Here is a 20747-nt window from a genome sequence, read left to right on the forward strand (position 1 = left end):
TCTATTAGGGGTGACAACCTTCGCAGGAGGTCATTCCCTAGTAAACGAGGGGTGCCCTCTGGAGTCACAACTATGACCGGGTGCTTCACCTTGTGTCGCCCAATTTTAATGTCCAAAAACGCAGTCCCCTTGACGGGAATTTCCTTCCCGTCAAAGTTCTGAAGTTGTCCAGGAAGAGAGGTGAGAGGAATTTGGTAATTCTCCCCCCTTCCTGAATTCAGTTCATCAAAGGCCTTTTTGGACAGAAGGGTAGCTTGGGATCCAGGGTCCACCAGTGCCAAAATTGTACCCTGCCCCTGTACTTGAACCGGGGCATAGTATCTTGCCTCCTTCTCCACAAGGGGGCACAGATAATGTACATTTTTGGACAACTGGTGGGTGAGTCTTTTAGTTTTGGACATTGAGGAAGAAGAGATTTGGGCAGAATTCTGTGGGGATTCTAGGGAATCTAAAGGAAAAAGGTGGCAACTTGAGATGGGAGAAGTTTTGAGTTCCCTTGGTTCTGGTTCTGGGCCGCCCCCCTTGTTGGAGGCAGTCACCAGGATGGGTTTGAACCAGGGGATTTTCATGTTGTTGGTTCTGGGATTGGATGATGGGCAGCGTTAGCTCAGTCCCCCCATCTACCCAGTCTGGATTTGAATCCTTTGGGATTCATTTTTCTTTGGGAGGAATTCCCCCATCTCTGAAGGAGAAGATCCTTTTCCCAGAATCCTCTGAGGATCCCTCTCCTTCAAATTGGAAGATCTGTACCTCCTTCTCAAAATGTTTTTTTTGGGTTCTATGTTTCCCCTACCCCGTCTCTGCTCCTTGGGTGGCATACTTTCAGGGGCAGGAGATTTTGTTTCCAGTTCCTGGGTTTCCAGGGGCTGTTTACAAGTGGGGAAGGGAGCTTCCTCCAAGGCTTTACACCTCCCTTCCCCTGGGAACTGGTGGGTTGTCGGGGTGCTGCCCCCGTCATTGTTCTGGAGCACCAGGTCTGGAGTTTGAGGCATTCTGTGCCGGCATGCTCATCTGAGGGTTCTGTTGAGCCCTCAGCATGTGACCCAGATACTGTGCCATATTTTGGACCTGGCACTCTAGCTGTGAAACCCGCTAAGGCTGATGCAGGGTTCTCATTTCTCCCCTGGGCTGATCCCAGGAAGGGTAGCTATCCCTTCTCTGGTAATACCCTGGGTTGGGAAGATTTGGGTACCCCTCCACCCTTGGCCTCCCCTCTCCTGGATTAGGTTGTCTGGGCTCAGGAAATTGGAGAAAGAAAGATGGATTGTTCTGGGGTTGAAATTTTTGTGGGTACCTGGGGAGAAAGTTCTGCCCAGGATATGGGGAAATTCTGCCCTCCTGGGGGAAGTGAGGAGGAAAGTTCCCTGGGTTAGGTGCTGCTTGGTTGGACCCCCCGCCCTTGGGCTGGAGGAGTCCAAACATAACCCAGGATGGGTCGGTTCCCCTTGTGGCATGGACTAATATAGTCAGGGGAGTGAGGCATCCCATTTGTGGGACTACCTCCTTGGCTCCCTGTCCTGTCTTTGACTGGCCCGAGGGCCTTCTGGGCTTGGAATTATTCTGCTGTGCAGGTGGGTTTTTAGGCCCCCCCATCTCCAAGTCTCAAATGGGGGCAACCTTTACCTCTGCCACCTTAGCAGCAACAGGGGTGTTGGTTGGTTTGGGGCTTTTTTGATCATTCTTGTTTTCTTTGGGCTTTTGCACCTCATAGATTTGGGTGGCCTGTTCAATGACCCAGTCTAGCGATCTTTTCTCATGAAAATCTCTCACTAGCTGGGTCATGAGGTATTTTGGTAGAGCATGGAAAAAAGTATTGACAAATTCTTTGCTGTCCGTGCGCACCCTTCTGGTAGTCTGCGCAAAGGCGCGCTTTAATTGCTGCACAAATTCTTGTGGGGTCTGATCCTCCCCACATTGCAAGTTGTAGGCTTCCTTGTGAGCCTCTTGGGGATTTCTGTGTACAGAAAAATGCTTCAAGATGGCCGCCCTATAGGTGGACCATCTAGAATGATTTTGGTCCTCCAGCCCCGCAAAGAAACTGGAGTATTCTGGTGAGAATGTCCATTTCACATACTGAATGCAGCTAATGCTGTCTTTCAAATGGGAAGTTTCCATCATCTGCTCAAAGAGCTCTAAGTGCTCCTAAACATAATACTTGCCGTTCTTATGATAAGACATGATGACACTCCTTATTGCCTTGATTTGTTTTAAAGGGTCCTTAAGCAAAGTCCTTTCTGCCTTATTGGCCCTCTTTGTTCGGGTAACCCTGGTCCAATCATCCTCTGACTCAGAGGCAATGCTCCCTGAGGTGCCCATCTGGTCTTCCAGGTTCTCCCAGATTCTGTGAGCCTGGGAATGGCTGGCAGAATGTGGGAACCTAGTCTCCTGTGTCCTGGGGCGCTCAGAGGAGTCTTCTGATTTCTCCTTGCTCCCAGGATTTGATGGGTACCCCCCATTGTCATAACTGGGCAGAGGTTTTTAGGATGCCCTTAGTGGGCCTACCCTCATGGAGTTCCCCACTAAACTTCACAGTACTTGGGTACGCATACCCAGATGCCCGCCCATCCATTCCTGGGAGGTACTGGTCTATGAGCCCCATACTTCTGACTGGATAGTAATCTGCCATCCCCGTGGCCCTGGGCTCATGTGCGCCAGTGGACACGGGGGTGGCAGAGTCCATGGACTGGGAGAGATGAAGGCATCTAGTACTAGGGTTCCTGAGGTTATGCTCAGGTGTTTCCCTTTCCCAGTGAACCTCATCTCTATCAGCCCCTGCTTCCTGTTGCCATGCAAGAACCTGAGCTTTCTGTTCCTCAATCAAGGCCTTACTAGTCTCTATCAGTCTCTCTTGCATGGCTACCTGTCTGTGGAGCCTGTCATTGTTCTGACAGAGAGCCTAATTTTCTCTCTGTGCTTCCTGGTTTGCCTTTGAGTACTGGGCAAGTCTTTGCTGCAGGAGGGTTACCTCCTGAGTCTTGTCCCTACTGGTCTGCTCCTTTCTTGCCAGAGCATCTTCCACCCTCCAGGTGTGCTCTAACAATCTATCATGCTCTTTTTGGAGGTCACCCAGTCCCTGGAGGGCCAGGTGATTTTCTTCCAGTTTCCATTTTAAGTGACAGACTTGGTACTCCTTCTGCAAGGCCAGTATTCTGGTATCCTGTTCTGCCTTTTCCTGTTGCAGGATACCGATATCCTCTTTTATTTTATCTATATACTGCCTGCTTTCATTTTCTGACCCTGGCTCCTCTGCAGCCTCTGCTCAGAAGAGTCCAGATCAGATTGGGCCTTTTCTAATGCCATCAGTTGCCTACTTGCCAGATCTTGGCCTTCAGCATATTTATCCTGCATGGCTCCCATAGATAAATATAGATATGCCTCTATCTTGGCAATCTTATTTTGCTCATCCTTGGCCTTAGGGGACATATATAGTTCACTCAGGGCCACATGTAAGGGACCCCGGTCTTTCCAGACATCATACCCTGTTGCAGTGATCCGTTGTGGGATTGCCTGCAACCACACATTCTGGTCCTACTCAGTCCATTCACTTCTCACAAATAATGTAAAAGGTGTTCTCTAGCCATCTTGATGTATACCAATGTCGCCATTTTGGAAATATTGATTTCCTTTCTGACTTACAGAAGTTTTTTATTTTATTTTTGCAAAACAGACCATTTCCTTAGAGCGTTCCCTTTTGAGGGGTGCTTTTATAGTGTAACACAGCGTGGTAGCCCAACAGGGTTTATGTATCCTATTAGTTATCACACTGTTAAGCTGCACAAGTGGTAGCTCTAATCCAGAAATCCTGGACACGAGCCCCCAATATGTAAGTGGTTTCAACCCAGCACTCCACCTAAATCAATGCCTAGTATGGGATGCCCAATGGAAACCCTTATTTATATATTTTTATGTCAAAAGTTCTTTTATTTCTGGATGATGTACCCTTATATAACGCCCCTCTCTTTCAATCCCCCCGGTCTCACTGAACCAAGAAGAAGGTTTGCTTTGCAAATTAGAACATTTATTTGAAGAATTGAACAATTTATATATATATAGATCACACTTTTATAAATATGAACAATATCTAAATATCACACTATCATGAATATGAACAATGATCAGAAATGGGTAGTATCACAATATCAACAATCTCTTTAATCAATTAGGAGTAGGAATAGGAAGAATAATGTTGCAGAGAATAACTTTGTATGGTTGAAGGAAATGCAATGATATGAAAGAATGCAACACAGAAATAAACTTGATGTGAATTCAACCAAAGACAATGTAATCACTCTTTCCCCCTGTTATTACTCACTCCCTCCAATATGCAATATGAAGAGATGGAATGAGGGCACACAGGTTTCAGGAATAACAATCGACAATTGCAGTTTCAATCCTGATTCCCCCCCAGCAAGCTTAGAGAGAACAGGATGATTTTAAACAGGTCAAACGCTTTTGAATGTAATATGAAGTGATGGGAAAAATGCTAAAAATGATTTTAATTCGCTAAACAGGATTCAGAACTAGTGAGAGTTGCTTTGGATTGGGTCAAGTAAACACTAGCAATGATTGTAGAATGATTAGCAGATGGAAAACGAAATTCAGTGGTTAAAAGCAAGAAATAGCTATTTTACCTGGAGTGAAATTGAGCCAAATGCAAATTCGCGGCAACTTTTCCGTGTGCGTGAAATGCGATTATGGAAAAACTATAAGGAGTTGGAATGCGGTTCGTTTTAAAGCTGAGGATGTCAGCTTCAATTTGACATTTTCGTTCCTAGCACGAACGGTTCAAAAGTTACAGAGGGTTTAATAAAGGTAGATTTTTCTCAAAAGAGTCAAGGTCTCAAATTGAAAGATGCGCTGTTGAAGATTTGGAACAAAGATTTTTTAACACTAGGGAGTCTATGGAGCCGCAAACTACACGGACAGCACAGCCACCTATTCAGAGGCGCCTCCGGATGATTTCTATCTGCCTGAGATGATTGCCTTTCTCCAGAAAATATATATTAGCGCCAAGAGGATTATCACTACACTTATCACAGGATTATTTGGATGAGAGAAGAATTTAAGATAGACGAAAGAGATTCAATAATGCAGTTATGGATTGTTGGAATAGTTTGGATTGGGTTACTTAATACTAAGAGATGACTATGGACAGTTCTATGCTAAATACTCACTACTATGGCTTTGGAATTGAATGGACCCATCAAAGATCTGGTCAAAGGATTGGCTTGAATTTGCTCGCAACCGGACAGGTGTCAGGACACCAGGACTGCTGTCAGCAAGGCACTCTGGTCCGCACGGCCTCATGGACTGGATCTGACGGGTTCTGGGTTACAGCTCTGCCGGACTGGATCTGGATCTTGGGTTATAGCAAGGGTTCTTGGCCAGAGGTAACCAACACAGCACAGCCAGGCTGTTGAATTGATTAGGCCCCGTTGAAGTTTTGGGGTTAAAATCAGGTTGTAAGATTTTAAAAGCATGCTGAAGAGGGTTCAGCTTTTTGCGTTAGGCCTCTGCTTCAGGGTTCTGGAGTCTGGTTCTGGAGATGGGTTCTCCCTGCAGAGCGCTTCGCCGGTAGATCAGTGATGAGTGAAGGTGTGTCTGTCTGGGTCGTCAACAGTCCCTATTTATCCATCTTCCAAAGGGGTGGGAAGTCTGATTATACTATGCCCAACCCTCTAAGGATCTGATAGGTCAGAGAATTCCCCCTCCCCTGATTTGAGAAGGGAACAGTGTGTCATGATGTGTCAGAGTGACACAGTGTTTAGGGTCCAGAAAAAATGACTCCCCTTTGTTCTTACCCAGAAAATCTATTTTTCCCAAAAAACATATTTCCAAGATGCACAACTTGTTAATAATACATAATTACATGATAGATTCACTAAGGTACGTTTCTGTCCAAGCCCCCTCTTCCTACGAATTTTGGTTCACAAATGACAATTTTTCGCGCTTTTGGGCTGTTACTCAAAGTCAGTTCTGTACCAATTTGTACACATGCATACACATTCCATCTGGGCATATTCCTGGAAATGTTCATGTTCCTAACATAATCACAATTGCTAGAATATGAACTTTTTCGTGGTTCAATCTCTGAAAGTCACAAAATTTCCAGAGTAGTTTCTACTTGTGAGCAATATTTTCATTTTAATAATCTCTAAATTCCATATTTGTGTCAGTTTGGTACAATATTTTATAAGTCTTTTCCCAAAACATACAGTTACTTCAGTTTCAAATCTACATTTTCAGTCTGGCCTGCCTCCAAGGCAGAGAGTCACATGGGCTTGTCTTCTTGGGCAGTTGGTGTCAGTCACACCCGAATTAGCATTTTCTTTCAGTTCAAGGAACCCATTGTCTCTTTCCGAGAGCAGCAGAGGAAGTCTCCTCCCCTTCTCATTAGCAACCCCATGAGATATTCTCTCCTTTTGGTGGGAATGAACAGGGTGTTGAGTTCTCAGTGGGGGAAAGCCCCTTTGAAGTTTTAGCTGAATCAGGTTACCTTACAGTCAATTGTGACATTGTTCCTTGTGAAAAATTACAGTTACAAATTTAAAATAAGCAAACATATCTTCAATTCCAGTCTTTTTCAACATGAAAATCAATGTGTGGCTCCCTATATTGCATTTGATAGAAATCCCTTCTTTGCCATATTTAGCTTTTGAGACACAAGTTTCGCCTGACAGGCTCAGAGATCGCCAGCTTCTGATGGAGGCGAGTAACAGTATTGCACCCATTTTTGACATATTTCTTTCCAGCCAGCATCTTTAAAGTGGATTTTGTTCTGATAACATATACTTCTGCTGACATTATATTTATGTGGATTCTTGAAGTAGAATGACGTTCAACGCGCAACAAGGAGGTTGGATCTTTTGGGTGGTTTGTGAACCATGATTTTTGCAAATTTAACAACCAAGACAAAGGGATTTCCACACAGCTCTGTGTTTCTTTTGCAGTTATTTTGCTCTGTGGGGAGTCAATTGATGGGTTTTGGCAGTGGTCTCCTGTGTTACCATTGACATAGGCAAAAGTGGATGGCGGCCTATTTTTCAGATTTTTCCTGCGCACGTCTGGGTGATTTTAGCGAGCAGAATGCTTTCCGGCGGCCATTCTGATGTTCCTGATGCAAGCAGCACACAGGAATGTTGCAGGGCCTGGACTAGTGGTGTAAAAACATCCCACAATGTATTTACTGCGGGAAAGGCGAGGGGGTGGGATAGTACCAAATAAAAGCTCCATTTACTCCCTTATAAGGAAAGGTGTAATATTGGAATGTTCAGCTTACCCCAAGTCTGTTTTTAGTTGTCATGATTTACAATCATTACTAAGTTCTGTGTACTTGGGATGGTACATGTGATTTACCTGTGACCTTTTGTATTTCCAAATATTGGCGTTGGACTTTCTTGAGTACTACAGGTACAGAAGCCAATCCAGCTCACTCCAAGGTCAGCCTGAACCTACCGATTAAAGCACATGGTCAGAGAGAGCCATGCACCCATCACAACACCCTCCATTTTGTGTGCCTGGCGGGCCCCAGAGCTCACCTGCTCCCCAAGCCACAAACTCACCCACCGCACCAGAGCCTGCACACATACCTGCCTGCCAGTCTCTCCGGCTAGAACCACTCCCCCATGCTGCTCCCCCTAGCCATCCATTTAAATGGAAGCATAACTCTGCATGGAACCCCACTTCCATTTTCATAGCGGATCATTTGGTGAGTTTTGTTTTGTCCGAAAAAACTGGTTGTGCCTTCGCGCGGCTAATTATTTGAGAGAAAGAAATTGCTGTCACTGCTCCTGTTCGCAAATCCGGTGTGCCAATACCATTAATGTCCCCTTACATGTGGTAATGTTCAGTACTCCTAATTCCCAGTATCACCACAGTCCTTGTGTGCGGTTCCTCCTTCTCCCACCCGGGCTGGTGCTTGCGGCCTTTGCTGAGAAAATCAGAACGTGGGTGGGAGGGACTTGTATGAATTAAACTAGAAATAGCAAAAGGTGTACGTTGAAGGAGAGGATGGGCAGGGCCTTCATTGTGTATGGACTGTGGTGAGAGGGGGATGGGTGGTAATCACTTGCTCCACATGCCTCATTCACTGTGGTCAGGCATATTAACTCGGGCCCAGGCCTTGGTCCCCACCCACCCAACCCATAGTACAGCCCATGGATTGAATGTTCATTGCCAGAGCTGGAAATGGAAAACATGTATTGCGGGAACCGTCACTTCTTAGGAGGGGTGGGGCTTTGGGAAGTAGAAGGCGGGACCAAGAGGCCTGGCCCCCGGCCAGGTTGCGCAAAGCAGTATCTCTGAATGGAACCGAAGCCTGCCAATTTACATAAAATCAAAGAGCATTATGGGGAAAAACATAATGTCCACAATTTTAAATGTTAAACATGTCTTATAGTGATTCATTAAGAAAACCTTTTAAGCAAATAATGGACTCTTCTGTTTTAATTGGTCACAATATGCACCCTACTAAAGAGATGTCTGTAAAATGCAGGATATATATACCAGTTTGAACAGTTGTTAATTTGTATGTGACTTTTGCTGTCACCCTGAACATTCTTCTGGTCCAATTCATGGAGTTTTTGCTTTGATTCATTGAACTGTGCAAAGTGTATTTTGTCAGTTCAACGTTATTTTGTACTGCACAAATAACCACTTGCACTGACTTTGCACTGCAAAAATACGCTTTGCACAGTTCCATGAATCAGGGCTTGTGTCCGCAGTGGAAAGTCACTTTTGCGTGTGATAGTTGTTAAGGAGAGCTGAGCTGTACATATGAGGAAGGTCAGTGATTACTAGCGCTATATGCATGTGTCTCGAAAATGGATGCCTGAGGTCTTTGAGTTGTCCTCAAAAGTGTGTATAAATTTATGAGGGTCCCTAATCCTGCTGGACATATTGAGTGCCCTCCGGCTTCAAGCGAGAAGCGGCCCTGGGAGAGTTCAGTCCACTGAAAGGGGAGTCAGGGCCAAAGTTAGGCTGTTTGCAGATTGTCTGTGGCGGGTTGGAGTGGGACAGGGAGAGAGTAATGGTGTCTCCCCACCCTGAGCACGCACTGGATCTTCCCGTGTGGGAAGAGAGAGGCTGAGTCTGTGGCATGCCCAGGGTTGGTGTGGACATTATCGTGGATCTTCTCGTGTGGGAAGAGAGAGGCTGTGTCTGTGGCATGCCCAGGGTTGGTGTGGACATTATCCTGGATCTTCTCGTGTGGCAATAGAGAGGCTGTGTCTGTGGCATGCCAAGGGTTGGTGTGGACATTATCCCGGATCTTCTCGTGTGGGAAGAGAGAGGCTGTGTCTGTGGCATGCCCAGGGTTGGTGTGGACATTATCCCGGATCTTCCCGTGTGGGAAGAGAGAGGCTGTGTCTGTGGCATGCCAAGGGTTGGGACATTATCCTGGATCTTCCAGTGTGGGAAGAGAGAGGCTGTGTCTGTGGCATGCCAAGGGTTGGTGTGGACATTATCCCGGATCTTCCCGTGTGGGAAGAGAGAGGCTGTGTCTGTGGCATGCCCAGGGTTGTTGTGGACATTATCCTGGATCTTCCCGTGTAGGAAGAGAGAGGCTGTGTCGGTGGCATGCCAAGGGTTGGGACATTATCCTGGATCTTCCAGTGTGGGAAGAGAGAGGCTGTGTCTGTGGCATGCCAAGGGTTGGTGTGGACATTATCCTGTGCTGTAGGGCACACTCCAGAGCCACACAGGAAAGCAGCCTGAGATTATGCTGTTTATTAAGGGAGACGAATCTCTTTCTGGGGCACGAGGTCAGTGCAACCTCCCCTCCACATGATCTCATGATGGCGGTCCTCCGAAAAGAAGAACAGGTGCAGCACGTGAAGGTAAGATGCCAGACAATTACCCCTCTGGAGAACATCGGGCCTCATTCCGAGATTAGAGGTAGTCATGGCGCTTTTTGCGCCATGTCTGCCTCCAATAACGGGTCCGGCACTGGTGTTGTCCAATGGGGACTTACCGGTCCATTCCGACCTTGGAGGGACCGGTAAGTCACCATTGGACACACCATTCCTCATTCCCATTTGAGCCCCAATAGGGCTCAATGGGAATGGGGAGGGTGCAAATAACTGGCTCACGAATGGCAAGACCGTTATTTGCGCCCTGGTCCCCTAACGGGACCCGTAAGGGACGTTTGGTCCAACCAAACGTACCTTACGGGTCCCATTAGGGGACCTCGGAATCGGGCGGTAGGGGATTACTGGCACCGGTCTCCTTACCGGTGTCCGGTATCCACTACCGCCCGACTCGGAATGAGGCCCATCTAGTAGATGAGTACTGCCTCCCATGAGTACTGTATTCCATGAGTACTGCCTCCCATGAGTACTGCCTCCCATGAGTACTGCCTTCATGAGTACTGCCGCCCACGAGTACTGCCGCCCACGAGTACTGCCTCCCATGAGTACTGCCTCCCATGAGTACTGTATTCCATGAGTAATGCCTCCCATGAGTACAGTATTCCATCAGTACGGCCTCCCACGAGAACTGCCTCTCATGAGTACTGTATTCCATGAGTACTGCCTCCCATAAGTACTCTATTCCATGAGTACTGCCTCCCATGAGTATTGCCTCCGATGAGTACTGTATGCCATGTGCTGAGGCCTAGGCGGCCTAATGGAATGCCACCAATCCTTGGCCTCAGTAGCTTCCCTGGTCCCTGGCCGCCTTTGCTTCTTGGCATGATATATTTTATTGCAGAGGGTGTCTGCCCCCAAATAGCTCTCTCTGGGTGTGGCTTGAAAAAGACTACCACCTTGCCCAATAAACCCATGTTCAATCAGGTCCTTTCCCTGAAAGGCTGGCGGGCTGGGCTAAGTCAGTCACACGTACCGTGGAGCCACTCTTTCCCTGCCCAGTCGTGCTTTATCTCCCCATTATTTCCCTGAAGCCCAGCCCCGCCTCTGAATCTATGGCACTTGCTCTTGATCTCAAGCGCTTAAAGTGCAGTGTGCTGCTGATTGGGAGAGAGTGTTTCCCTTCTGCTTCCATCATCATCCTCAGTGATTGTTCATCTTCATCAGGCAGACCCAAGAGATCTGATCATCCCTGACATCATTTGACCTCCCCCCACAGCTCCCACCCGGAGTAACTTGATTTGAGGCTCTCTGTGCCTGACAGTTGTTTCTTCGTGGACAAGGGGGAGGGAGCGGGCATTACATCATTTGCCATGGGCGTGCGCGTGCATGTGTGTCTCGAATCAATCGAGCTCATTCCTAAGGGTGGTGGGAAAGCCATGAGGGGCTGCACTTTTCTACAGCACTGCTCGGTCTTGGCCTCTGCTATAGGCTTTCCTGTGTACGTGAAATTAGTTGGTGGTCTTAGACTGGCTCCCAGTGGGTGTGGGGGGTCCCAGTGTGACCCCCATCACTAGCACCGCTTCCCCAATGTCGCACTAGTTTGCGTAGGGCGGGGGAGGGGGGTGTTACAGAATACTGCGCTGCTGGAGTATTTTGCATGTCTTCTTGTAAGGGAGACCCCCATTGGTGGTCTTCACCATGAATAAGGGAGCGCAATAGTGGGAAGGGGTGTCAGTGATCCTTTTGTTGCAGGACTTCCCATAGTTCCTTGTCCCAATCGTGCGCTCCTCTCAAAAACTAACTTTCAACCTGTTTGGTGAGGGATGTCACTGGCATTTTGAGGCTCATGTTGGTCAGTGGCGTAACGTGAATAAAAGGCGTAAAAGCCTTGCATAGGGCTTTTCTGCCTTTCGGTCACGCCACGCAACAGGTTCATTCATTTGCATAGCGGAGAGGAAGGGCGGAACGCCACTTGCGTTTCCTCTGCCTCCTTTCCTCTCTGCATACAAATGCCCAAGCATTTGAGCCGGGGAGCTTTTTCATGCCAGCGCAAATGCTGGGGATCCCTATGAAGCCTGCCGGCTTTACACATTTGCACGGCGCACTGGAAATGACCAACATTTGCCAGCAGCGACCTGGCTCCACCTCGGTGCAAACATACAAGGTCACACGCGGCGGCGCACTGGAAATGACCAACATTTGGCAGCCGCGAGCTGGCTCCGCCTCAGTGCAAACATACGAGGTCACACGCGGCGGCGCACTGGAAATGACCAACATTTGGCAGCCGCGAGCTGGCTCCGCCTCAGTGCAAACATACGAGGTCACACGCGGCGGCGCACTGGAAATGACCAACATTTGGCAGCCGCGAGCTGGCTTCGCCTCAGTGCAAACATACGAGGTCACACGCGGCGGCGCACTGGAAATGACCAACATTTGGCAGCCGCGAGCTGGCTCCGCCTCAGTGCAAACATACGAGGTCACACGCGGCGGCGCACTGGAAATGACCAACATTTGGCAGCCGCGAGCTGGCTCCGCCTCAGTGCAAACATACGAGATCACACGCGGCGGCGCACTGGAAATGACCAACATTTGGCAGCCGCGAGCTGGCTTCGCCTCAGTGCAAACATACGAGGTCACACGCGGCGGCGCACTGGAAATGACCAACATTTGGCAGCCGCGAGCTGGCTCCGCCTCAGTGCAAACATACGAGGTCACACGCGGCGGCGCACTGGAAATGACCAACATTTGGCAGCCGCGAGCTGGCTTCGCCTCAGTGCAAACATACGAGGTCACACGCGGCGGCGCACTGGAAATGACCAACATTTGGCAGCCGCGAGCTGGCTCCGCCTCAGTGCAAACATACGAGGTCACACGCGGCGGCGCACTGGAAATGACCAACATTTGGCAGCCGCGAGCTGGCTCCGCCTCAGTGCAAACATACGAGGTCACACGCGGCGGCGCACTGGAAATGACCAACATTTGGCAGCCGCGAGCTGGCTCCGCCTCAGTGCAAACATACGAGGTCACACGCGGCGGCGCACTGGAAATGACCAACATTTGGCAGCCGCGAGCTGGCTTCGCCTCAGTGCAAACATACGAGGTCACACGCGGCGGCGCACTGGAAATGACCAACATTTGGCAGCCGCGAGCTGGCTCCGCCTCGGTACAAACGTACGAGGTCACTGCTGTCAAATTACGATGTTATATTAAATGAGCTCCTTTAGGGTTCCACCTGGGAAGTCTGTTTGGATGAGACAGAACTTTGCGGTCTTAGATTTTAGCCTAAAGTTCTGCATTGGTTATCGATAGCTACGCTGTCTTAGTCTGTATAAGGGTGGGAACGTTTGTTGTCTTAGGTCTAAGCTTTCGAGATGTCTGTTGCAAGGGGAGAGTTTTGCAGTCTTCAGTATGCGCCATATAAGTAAGGGACAGCTCTGCTGTCTGGGCTCTACGTCTGTGTGGTATGTGTAGGTGACGGAGCGCTCCACTCTCTTATATCTGAGTGTCGAAGTTCTGTGCAGGTGAGGGATAGCACTGCTGCCTCAGGAATGAGCCTGCAATATCTGTGCAGTATGATGCAAAACTTCACTATCAAAGATACCTTTCTATCAACCTCTTGTTACCTAGGGTACAGCTCTGCTGTCTCAGGCACGTGACCCGAGAGACAGCTCAGCAGGTTAAGGCATAAACCTGTGTATTTCATGTGTTTTTATATGGTGTTGCTCTAATTTCTGAGGCTTGCACTTGGAAGATTTGCTCTGTAAAGTGATCTATCTGAAGGGGGGCCGCCCTGCTGTGCAACGCACCTTGACGAGATGTGTGTCATAAGGCAAGAACCCCTCAGACCGGAGCACCCCGTGAGATAGCTCCACTGCCTTAGACCTGCTTCTGTAAATATGTCGGCACTGAGCAACAACTATGCCGGTGTTAGCACTCGCATTCAATAACTATGCAGCTCCCCAGATGTTTTGGACTACGACTCCCATGATCCCTCATCATTGACTGTGGTGGCTAGGGTGAATGTCCTTGTGGTCCAAACCCCTGGAGAGCCGAAGGTTGCAGACCCCTCTTCTAGGGAGACACTTGAGGGTGAATCTGCTGCACCTGTGTGTGGATAGAGATGTCTGTCATGAGTATAGAGTGTGTTTCCAGGTACTGCTGAATGCCATCTTCTGGGCCAGGCCCACAGCAGGAGGATGGCACAGCACCAGCCCTGAGGGTTCTGGGCCTGTGTGCCCTCTGGTATCCTCTAAGTCCAGAGGCCGGGTGGCAGATCCATGCCCTTGCCGCCAAGTCCACGCCTGCAAAAGAGTGGGCTTTCCCTGAAAGTACCTCCTTCAATAGGACAGAGTGTGTTTCCGAACAGGTTCCCCCAATACAAAAGGTTCGAGAGGCATCCATCCCCCTGTCATAGTGCATCCCTAATTATTTTAGGGTGCCAACACACATGGGAAGTGGAGCTTGATGGTCTTGGGGGGAGGTGGTCCTGAAGAAGCAGGAGTACACTTGGGAAGGGGGTAGAATGGGGTAATACAAATGTGATGGTGTTGAGATTGCATTGTGCCCCCTGCTGGGCTGTAGCCTGCCAACGCCTCAACTAACCCGTATCTCCTTTGTCTTCTCCCCACTGGCTTCCAGGATCCTGCACAACTACATGCTGTGGCGCATCGTGGTGGTCCTGAGCGAGCACCTCTCCACGCCGTTCCGCGACGCCATCCACGAGCTCTCCAAGGACATGGAGGGCACGGAGAAGCAGGTGGAGCTGGGCAAGATGTGCCTGAGCCAGGCCAACAAGCACTTCGGGATGGCGCTGGGCGCCCTCTTCGTGGAGGAGCACTTCTCTTCTTCCAGCAAGGCCAAGGTGCGGGTGCTGCTGGTGGTCCTTGTAGACACTGCGAATAAAGGGAAACTCCATTGCACAATCCCTCAAAATAGTCAAAGAAGCCCAGGCTTTGTCCAATTGGAATTGGTTATTAACGCCCTTAATACCCAGAGGTTTCTAAGCGCGGACCCGGGATCGAACCTGTGTTGCTCTGCGTCGTCTTGCTTCCAAGGCGAGCGTGCGTTGCCCCTGAGCTATCCTCCCATAAAAGCCACACAGTCAGTATAGCCGGAAAGTGCCCGAGTGAGGTATGTACGTTCAAACTCAATGTGGCAAAGCGAGTCAGCGCAAGGTCACAACCAAGTATCCTGAGCAGAACCCAGTGCATTTGTGAACAGACAAAGCATTGTGAGACCGGTGGTCCTTCAACGTTCATCTCACATAGAATATCCGGTACTACCCCCGGGAAACGTGTCTGCACCATATGGGGGCGTGGGAAGAGTCCACCAGGTGACATGTTTAAAGATCTACAAAATTAAAAAATAGATGTCCTTGGGCCTTACTTATTACAGAAACAGGGCACTTGTGCTAGTGCAATTTGGCACAGTAGTGGCACTGCCCTAAAACTACCCTAGTTTTAAAATCTATTCTTTCAATGCATTTTTGCACCAGGGCAAAGTGTGTCCTAATACTGGGCAGAGTTGCACTTAACCCCAGTACACAGCTTCTGTAATATGGTCATGTGACTTCATGGTGGCTTATATTTCCATCTCTGAGCCGCAGTTCTTTTTTCTGATGGCCTAATTCCGACCACCACCCTGTGGATGTCTGCTTCACAGAGCCTACATCTGACCTTACCCACCCTGTGGATGTCTGCCATCCCAGCCACTGGATGTCTGGATTATGGAGACCTCATCCTGACCTTACCCACCCTGTGGATGTCTGCCATCCCAGCCACTGGATGTCTGGTTTATGGGAACCTCATCCTGACCTTACCCACTCTGTGGATGTCTGCCATCCCAGCCACTGGATGTCTGGTTTATGGAGACCTCATCCTGACCTTACCCACCCTGTAGATGTCTGCCATCCCAGCCACTGGATGTCTGGCTTATGGAGACCTCATCCTGAACTTACCCACCCTGTGGATGTCTGCTTCATTAGCCACTGGAAGTCTGCTCCACGGAAGCCCAAATCTGCCCTTGCACACCACGTGAATGTCTGCCATCCCAGCCACTGGATGTCTGTTTCACCTTGGCCTGAACCAGGCTTTCCCCATCCCTTTGATGTCTGCATTGCAAGACACTGTAAGTTTGCTTCACAGTGGCCTAAAGCTGATGTTGCCTAAACAATTACAGACATGTTTCGCCCCGATTAGCGTTTGCTAGAAGGGAAATGTGAATACCGTCCATATATATTAATATCACGGACGGACATATCACACCACTCATAGACTCATAGACTTCAATAGTATTCCTCTGATCTGGGTGAGGGTGGGCGGTGGGGAGGGTAAGGCCGGACACCATTGGGGGCCAGGGGCAGTGGCGCAACAGCCATTGGTCAGATGGGCTTTAGCCCCCCCCCCCGCCCCACCTGAAATATTGAGGGTATGTTGACTTGACCTGGCTGAGGTAGAGTGCCGGGACAGGACACAGACAATAAACGGTGTCTGCGGCCGCACAGTTAACAAAGACCCAGCATGCGGGCATATTTAGCCAATTGAAATGGTGATGGAGGATTAGTCATTGCATGTCAGGGGAGTTATTGGAAGGATTGGGTGGGGCAGGAAACGGTTCATTCTCACGGCAGTTCTAAAGTGCGTGGTTTCAGATGTGAAGAAGAGAGTTAACTGCTTGTAACATTGAAGCTTCACCAGAAGCGTCTCATTAGAATGTGTAAATCAGTTAAATACCCCCACACGAGTAAGTGTACCGCTCCCCTAAGGTCTCTGGTGTTCGTGCCTCCCCCAACACTTCAACGGTTAGCCCTCCCTCACCCCTTCCCCGCCCCCAAACCCCCACCCACCTAGAAATGTCAGTCTAGGTCTCTAGGCGCATCTCCAGCCAGGGAAAATATTTAGCAGGGCAGTGGCTTTTCGCCGATTTCGGGATTTCTGCGGTTTACTTCTCACTGTAAAGTTCGTTTTTGTCCGCCCTAATCTGGAACAATCCAAAATATCCGAACATATTCGCTTAAAGCCTGGCCACTTACTCTCGGCCGTACATACATTCACCCGCTCCAGTTCCCGTGTTCGGCAGGACGATCTCTAGAACAGAGAACGGCTGCCATCTAGTGGTCATAAAGAGGCATGGCATGTGAGCATGGCTCCCGTCCAGCAGACACATCTAATCTGTGCCGTTCCAGGGGCCACTAAAGGAGGTGATTATTTGGGCGGAACAGCGTGTTGGAAATAGATGGTTTGGGTTTACGCCCTATGTTTTGCTTTCAGTTCACAAATAAGCTTTGCAGCTGCTTCTCCTGCACATAGATCGGGGCGGTTTTGTATTCTGTTGGGCACCACGGTTATTCTTGCGTGTGTCCAGTGCCCTGCTCGTTATTTTTTGGAGATAATGCAGACAGAGATATTGAGAAAAAGGCAAGTTTAGAGGTCTGTGCACCCCCCCCCACCTGTCTCTCCCCTCTCTGCGTCTCTCTCTTGCCTTCTCGCCTTTACTGCGCTCTTTGCCTGTCTATTCGTTAGCTATTTTTTTCCTCCATTTCCTCTCCCTCTCTTTCTCTCTCTCTTTCTTTGCGGGGAACTTTTTTCTCACGCTCTCTTTCTATCACCCTTTCTTTTCGCACTATGTATACACGTCTGTCGCCTTTCTTTGCACTCTTTCTCGGTCTCTCTATTCATTTGCTTGGTGTTTACCCTGTATGTCCACGATCTCTCTAGAAGGGGCACTCTGTTCTCTTTCTGTCCCTCTATCGCCCTCTCTTTTCCCACTATGTATACACGTCTCTCGCACTCTTTCTCGGTCTGTCTATTCATTTGCTTGGTGTTTACCCTGTATGTCCACGGTCTCTCTCGAAGGGGCACTCTGTTCTCTTTCTGTCTCTCTATCGCCCTCTCTTTTCTCACTATGTATACACGTCTCTCGCACTCTTTCTCGGTCTGTCTATTCATTTGCTTGGTGTTTACCCTGTATGTCCACGATCTCTCTAGAAGGGGCACTCGGTTCTCTTTCTGTCTCTCTATCGCCCTCTCTTTTCCCACTATGTATACACGTCTCTCGCACTCTTTCTCGGTCTCTCTATTCATTTGCTTGGTGTTTACCCTGTATGTCCACGGTCCCTCTCGAAGGGGCACTCTGTTCTCTTTCTGTCTCTCTATCGCCCTCTCTTTTCTCACTATGTATACACGTCTCTCGCACTCTTTCTCGGTCTCTCTATTCATTTGCTTGGTGTTTACCCTGTATGTCCACGGTCTCTCTAGAAGGGGCACTCTGTTCTCTTTCTGTCTCTCTATCGCCCTCTCTTTTCTCACTATGTATACACGTCTCTCGCACTCTTTCTCAGTCTGTCTTTTCATTTGCTTGGTGTTTACCCTGTATGTCCACGATCTCTCTAGAAGGGGCACTCTGTTCTCTTTCTGTCTCTCTATCGCCCTCTCTTTGTTTAACTGCATTCCTCTACCCGCGTCTCCCTCCAATGTATCCCCCTTATCATCTTTCCATCCCTGTCTCCCCCTCTCTTTCTCTCTCATTCCCTCGCTCTGTTTCTTTCTGTCTCTCCCTGACCTCCTCTTCCACACACTCTTTCTTCCATGTCTCTGCCATGCTCTGGAATTGGAGGTGCATTCTCACTTATGGGTCCTACCCACTGGAACTCAATCAGAGTCTTTCTGCATCAGACTGGACCCTCAATGCAGTACAACCGTTAGGACCATGTCACATTCCCTGTCATCTGGAACCAGCGGGGACCCAATGGTCCTTGATAATTAAATATGCCAGATAATCTGAGCCAAAGACATACTTGCCTCATGAAAACATTTCACACAGATGAGCGCTAGACTATCACTATATACAGAAGGACAGACATCTGGCCCTCCCCTCGCTACCTACCTGCCCTGTGTGTCTCACATCCATGTTCGACTGTCACACTGTACAATGGCAACGGCCTGTACACTGAGCTAAGGGTGCGTTTGCTCACTGTACACGAGTTTGCATTACTTTACTTTGAAAGCCTCCTCCCAACTAAGGGACCGGCTATCACACCGTAAACTAAAATAAAACCGAACAAACTCTTAATAATAATGTTTTTGCCACTTAGATTTTCAGTTCACTGAACTTGTTTGACCACCCCTGTCCCTCACCTTCTGTTACCAACAGCACTCACCTGTATACACAGTCTGTTCTTGCCTACACCACGCCTGAAACCATCTTGGCAGTCACATTCCGGAGTCTGACCTGGGCTACAAATTATAGAGATGCCCGGGCAAATAATCGAGCCAACTTCCACCATTGCCCAAGCGCGCTCCTCAGCCCGTCACGCATCCAATATTGCAATACATTGCAAATTAACACACAATTCTCCAAATCTACCTTGGAGGCACTACCCGATTATTAGAACACTTTAGGACATATCAGCCTCCTCCCTTTTGCAGAACCATAGTCCATCTAACAGGGCTGAACATACCCATGCTATCACAAAACATTCTCCCACACTCGTTCCCTCCATCCCTGTGATCGTAGCGTCAATTCCCTGCTTTCCTATCCTCTTATGTTCCCTCGCACAATTCCTACCCACGAGCAAGCAAAGCTCTGATTACTCCTGGCGTGGGCACAGTGCGTGTGAGCCTAGGCCGCTCACACCACTACAGTGGTGCTTTGGTGCAGTGCAAAAACATCTTAACAGAACATAACCAAATACTGGCTTTCTGACCAGGAGATTCAGTGACGAAACCCATCTCCTCCAAAACAGATGTTCCAGGTAAATGAGCAGTAACATAACCAAATATTGGCTTCCTGCTAAACAGATAGTTGTTCCAGTTAAATGACCCCTGGGGATTTTTCGTGAGTACTTGGGTGTCCAAATAGGTTATAAAGCAACACTGATTGTAATATGTATATTCACGATTTCTCCATGGTGGGCCCATGTGTAGAAAATATATATGTACCCTTTAACATACACAACCTGGACGTTGCACCGGGCTAGAGTTCATGACCTCAATAACCTTTCCACCTCCACCAATGGCCTTTGCAGCCACATATAAGCTCTCCAGAAAAGCTGCTGCCCCCCCCCTTTCCGGTAGATGGAGTGGAGGTTTGGTTCTGCATGCAGGGGATGGTGTGAAGATCAGAACAGCAAATCTGTTATCTGGCTTCAAAACGTAGTTATCTGGCATTTTATGAACCTAATGGCACTATTACCATGATTGACAGGTTCTGGTTAGTGGGGTGCTGATTAACAGAACCTTAACACCTGATCCTCGGCTATAAGTTCAAGTCTAGGGACACAACCCTAGTTAAGAGACAGGTCAGCCACAGAGGTTTGAAGAGTATAGAGGACCAAAACTACTGGGCCTCACCGGTTCCATAAAACCTCAGGCATGTGGACGATCCGCTATCTGGGCTTTTACATGCAACTAGGGACAAAATATCCAACCCAGAAGAAAAACGGGCATTGTTGGTGCCTTTTTCACTGACTGGAGAAAACAGTGACATTTTGATGTGAAAATGCACTCCTTGCAAGAGAGCTGCCCTTCCTGGCGACTGGCGATTCTTTTCTCCAAAAGAGACACTGACTCAGATACACATTTCACAGCTTATTAAATAAGTGCAGCATATTTTAACTCTGAAATACCGCTGATAAAATTGTAATGAAGTATTTCAGGTTTTGCATCCCTCTCTCTCTCTCTCTCTCTGTCTCTCTCTCTCTGTCTCTCTCTCTCTCTCTCTCTCTCTCTCTGTGTCTCTCTCTCTGTCTCTCTCTACCTCTCTCTCTCACTCTCTCTCTCTGTCGCTCTCTGTCTCTCTCTGTCTCTCCCCCCCTCTCTCTCTCTCTCTCTGTCTCTCTCTCTCTGTCTCTCTGTCTCTCTCTCTCTCTCTCTCTCTCTCCCTCTCTCTCTCTGTCTCTCTCTCTCTCTCTCTCTGTCTCTCTCTCTCTGTCTCTCTGTCTCT

General features: G+C 48.6%; 1 protein-coding gene across 2 annotated transcripts in view; it reads left to right on the forward strand.

Annotated features, from left to right (window-relative positions):
• The window catches only part of ECEL1 (endothelin converting enzyme like 1), a 435867-nt gene that overhangs the window by 313151 nt on the left and 101969 nt on the right, over positions 1-20747 (forward strand). For both annotated transcript variants that reach the window (XM_069617545.1, XM_069617544.1), the window contains exon 7: positions 14445-14667. In XM_069617545.1, coding sequence (XP_069473646.1) covers positions 14445-14667 — 223 coding nt within the window. The remainder of the gene's footprint in view (positions 1-14444; positions 14668-20747) is intronic.

The sequence above is a fragment of the Ambystoma mexicanum genome, chromosome 10, assembly GCF_040938575.1.
Source record: "Ambystoma mexicanum isolate Mex_15411 chromosome 10, UKY_AmexF1_1, whole genome shotgun sequence".
NCBI classification, from domain to species: domain Eukaryota; kingdom Metazoa; phylum Chordata; class Amphibia; order Caudata; family Ambystomatidae; genus Ambystoma; species Ambystoma mexicanum.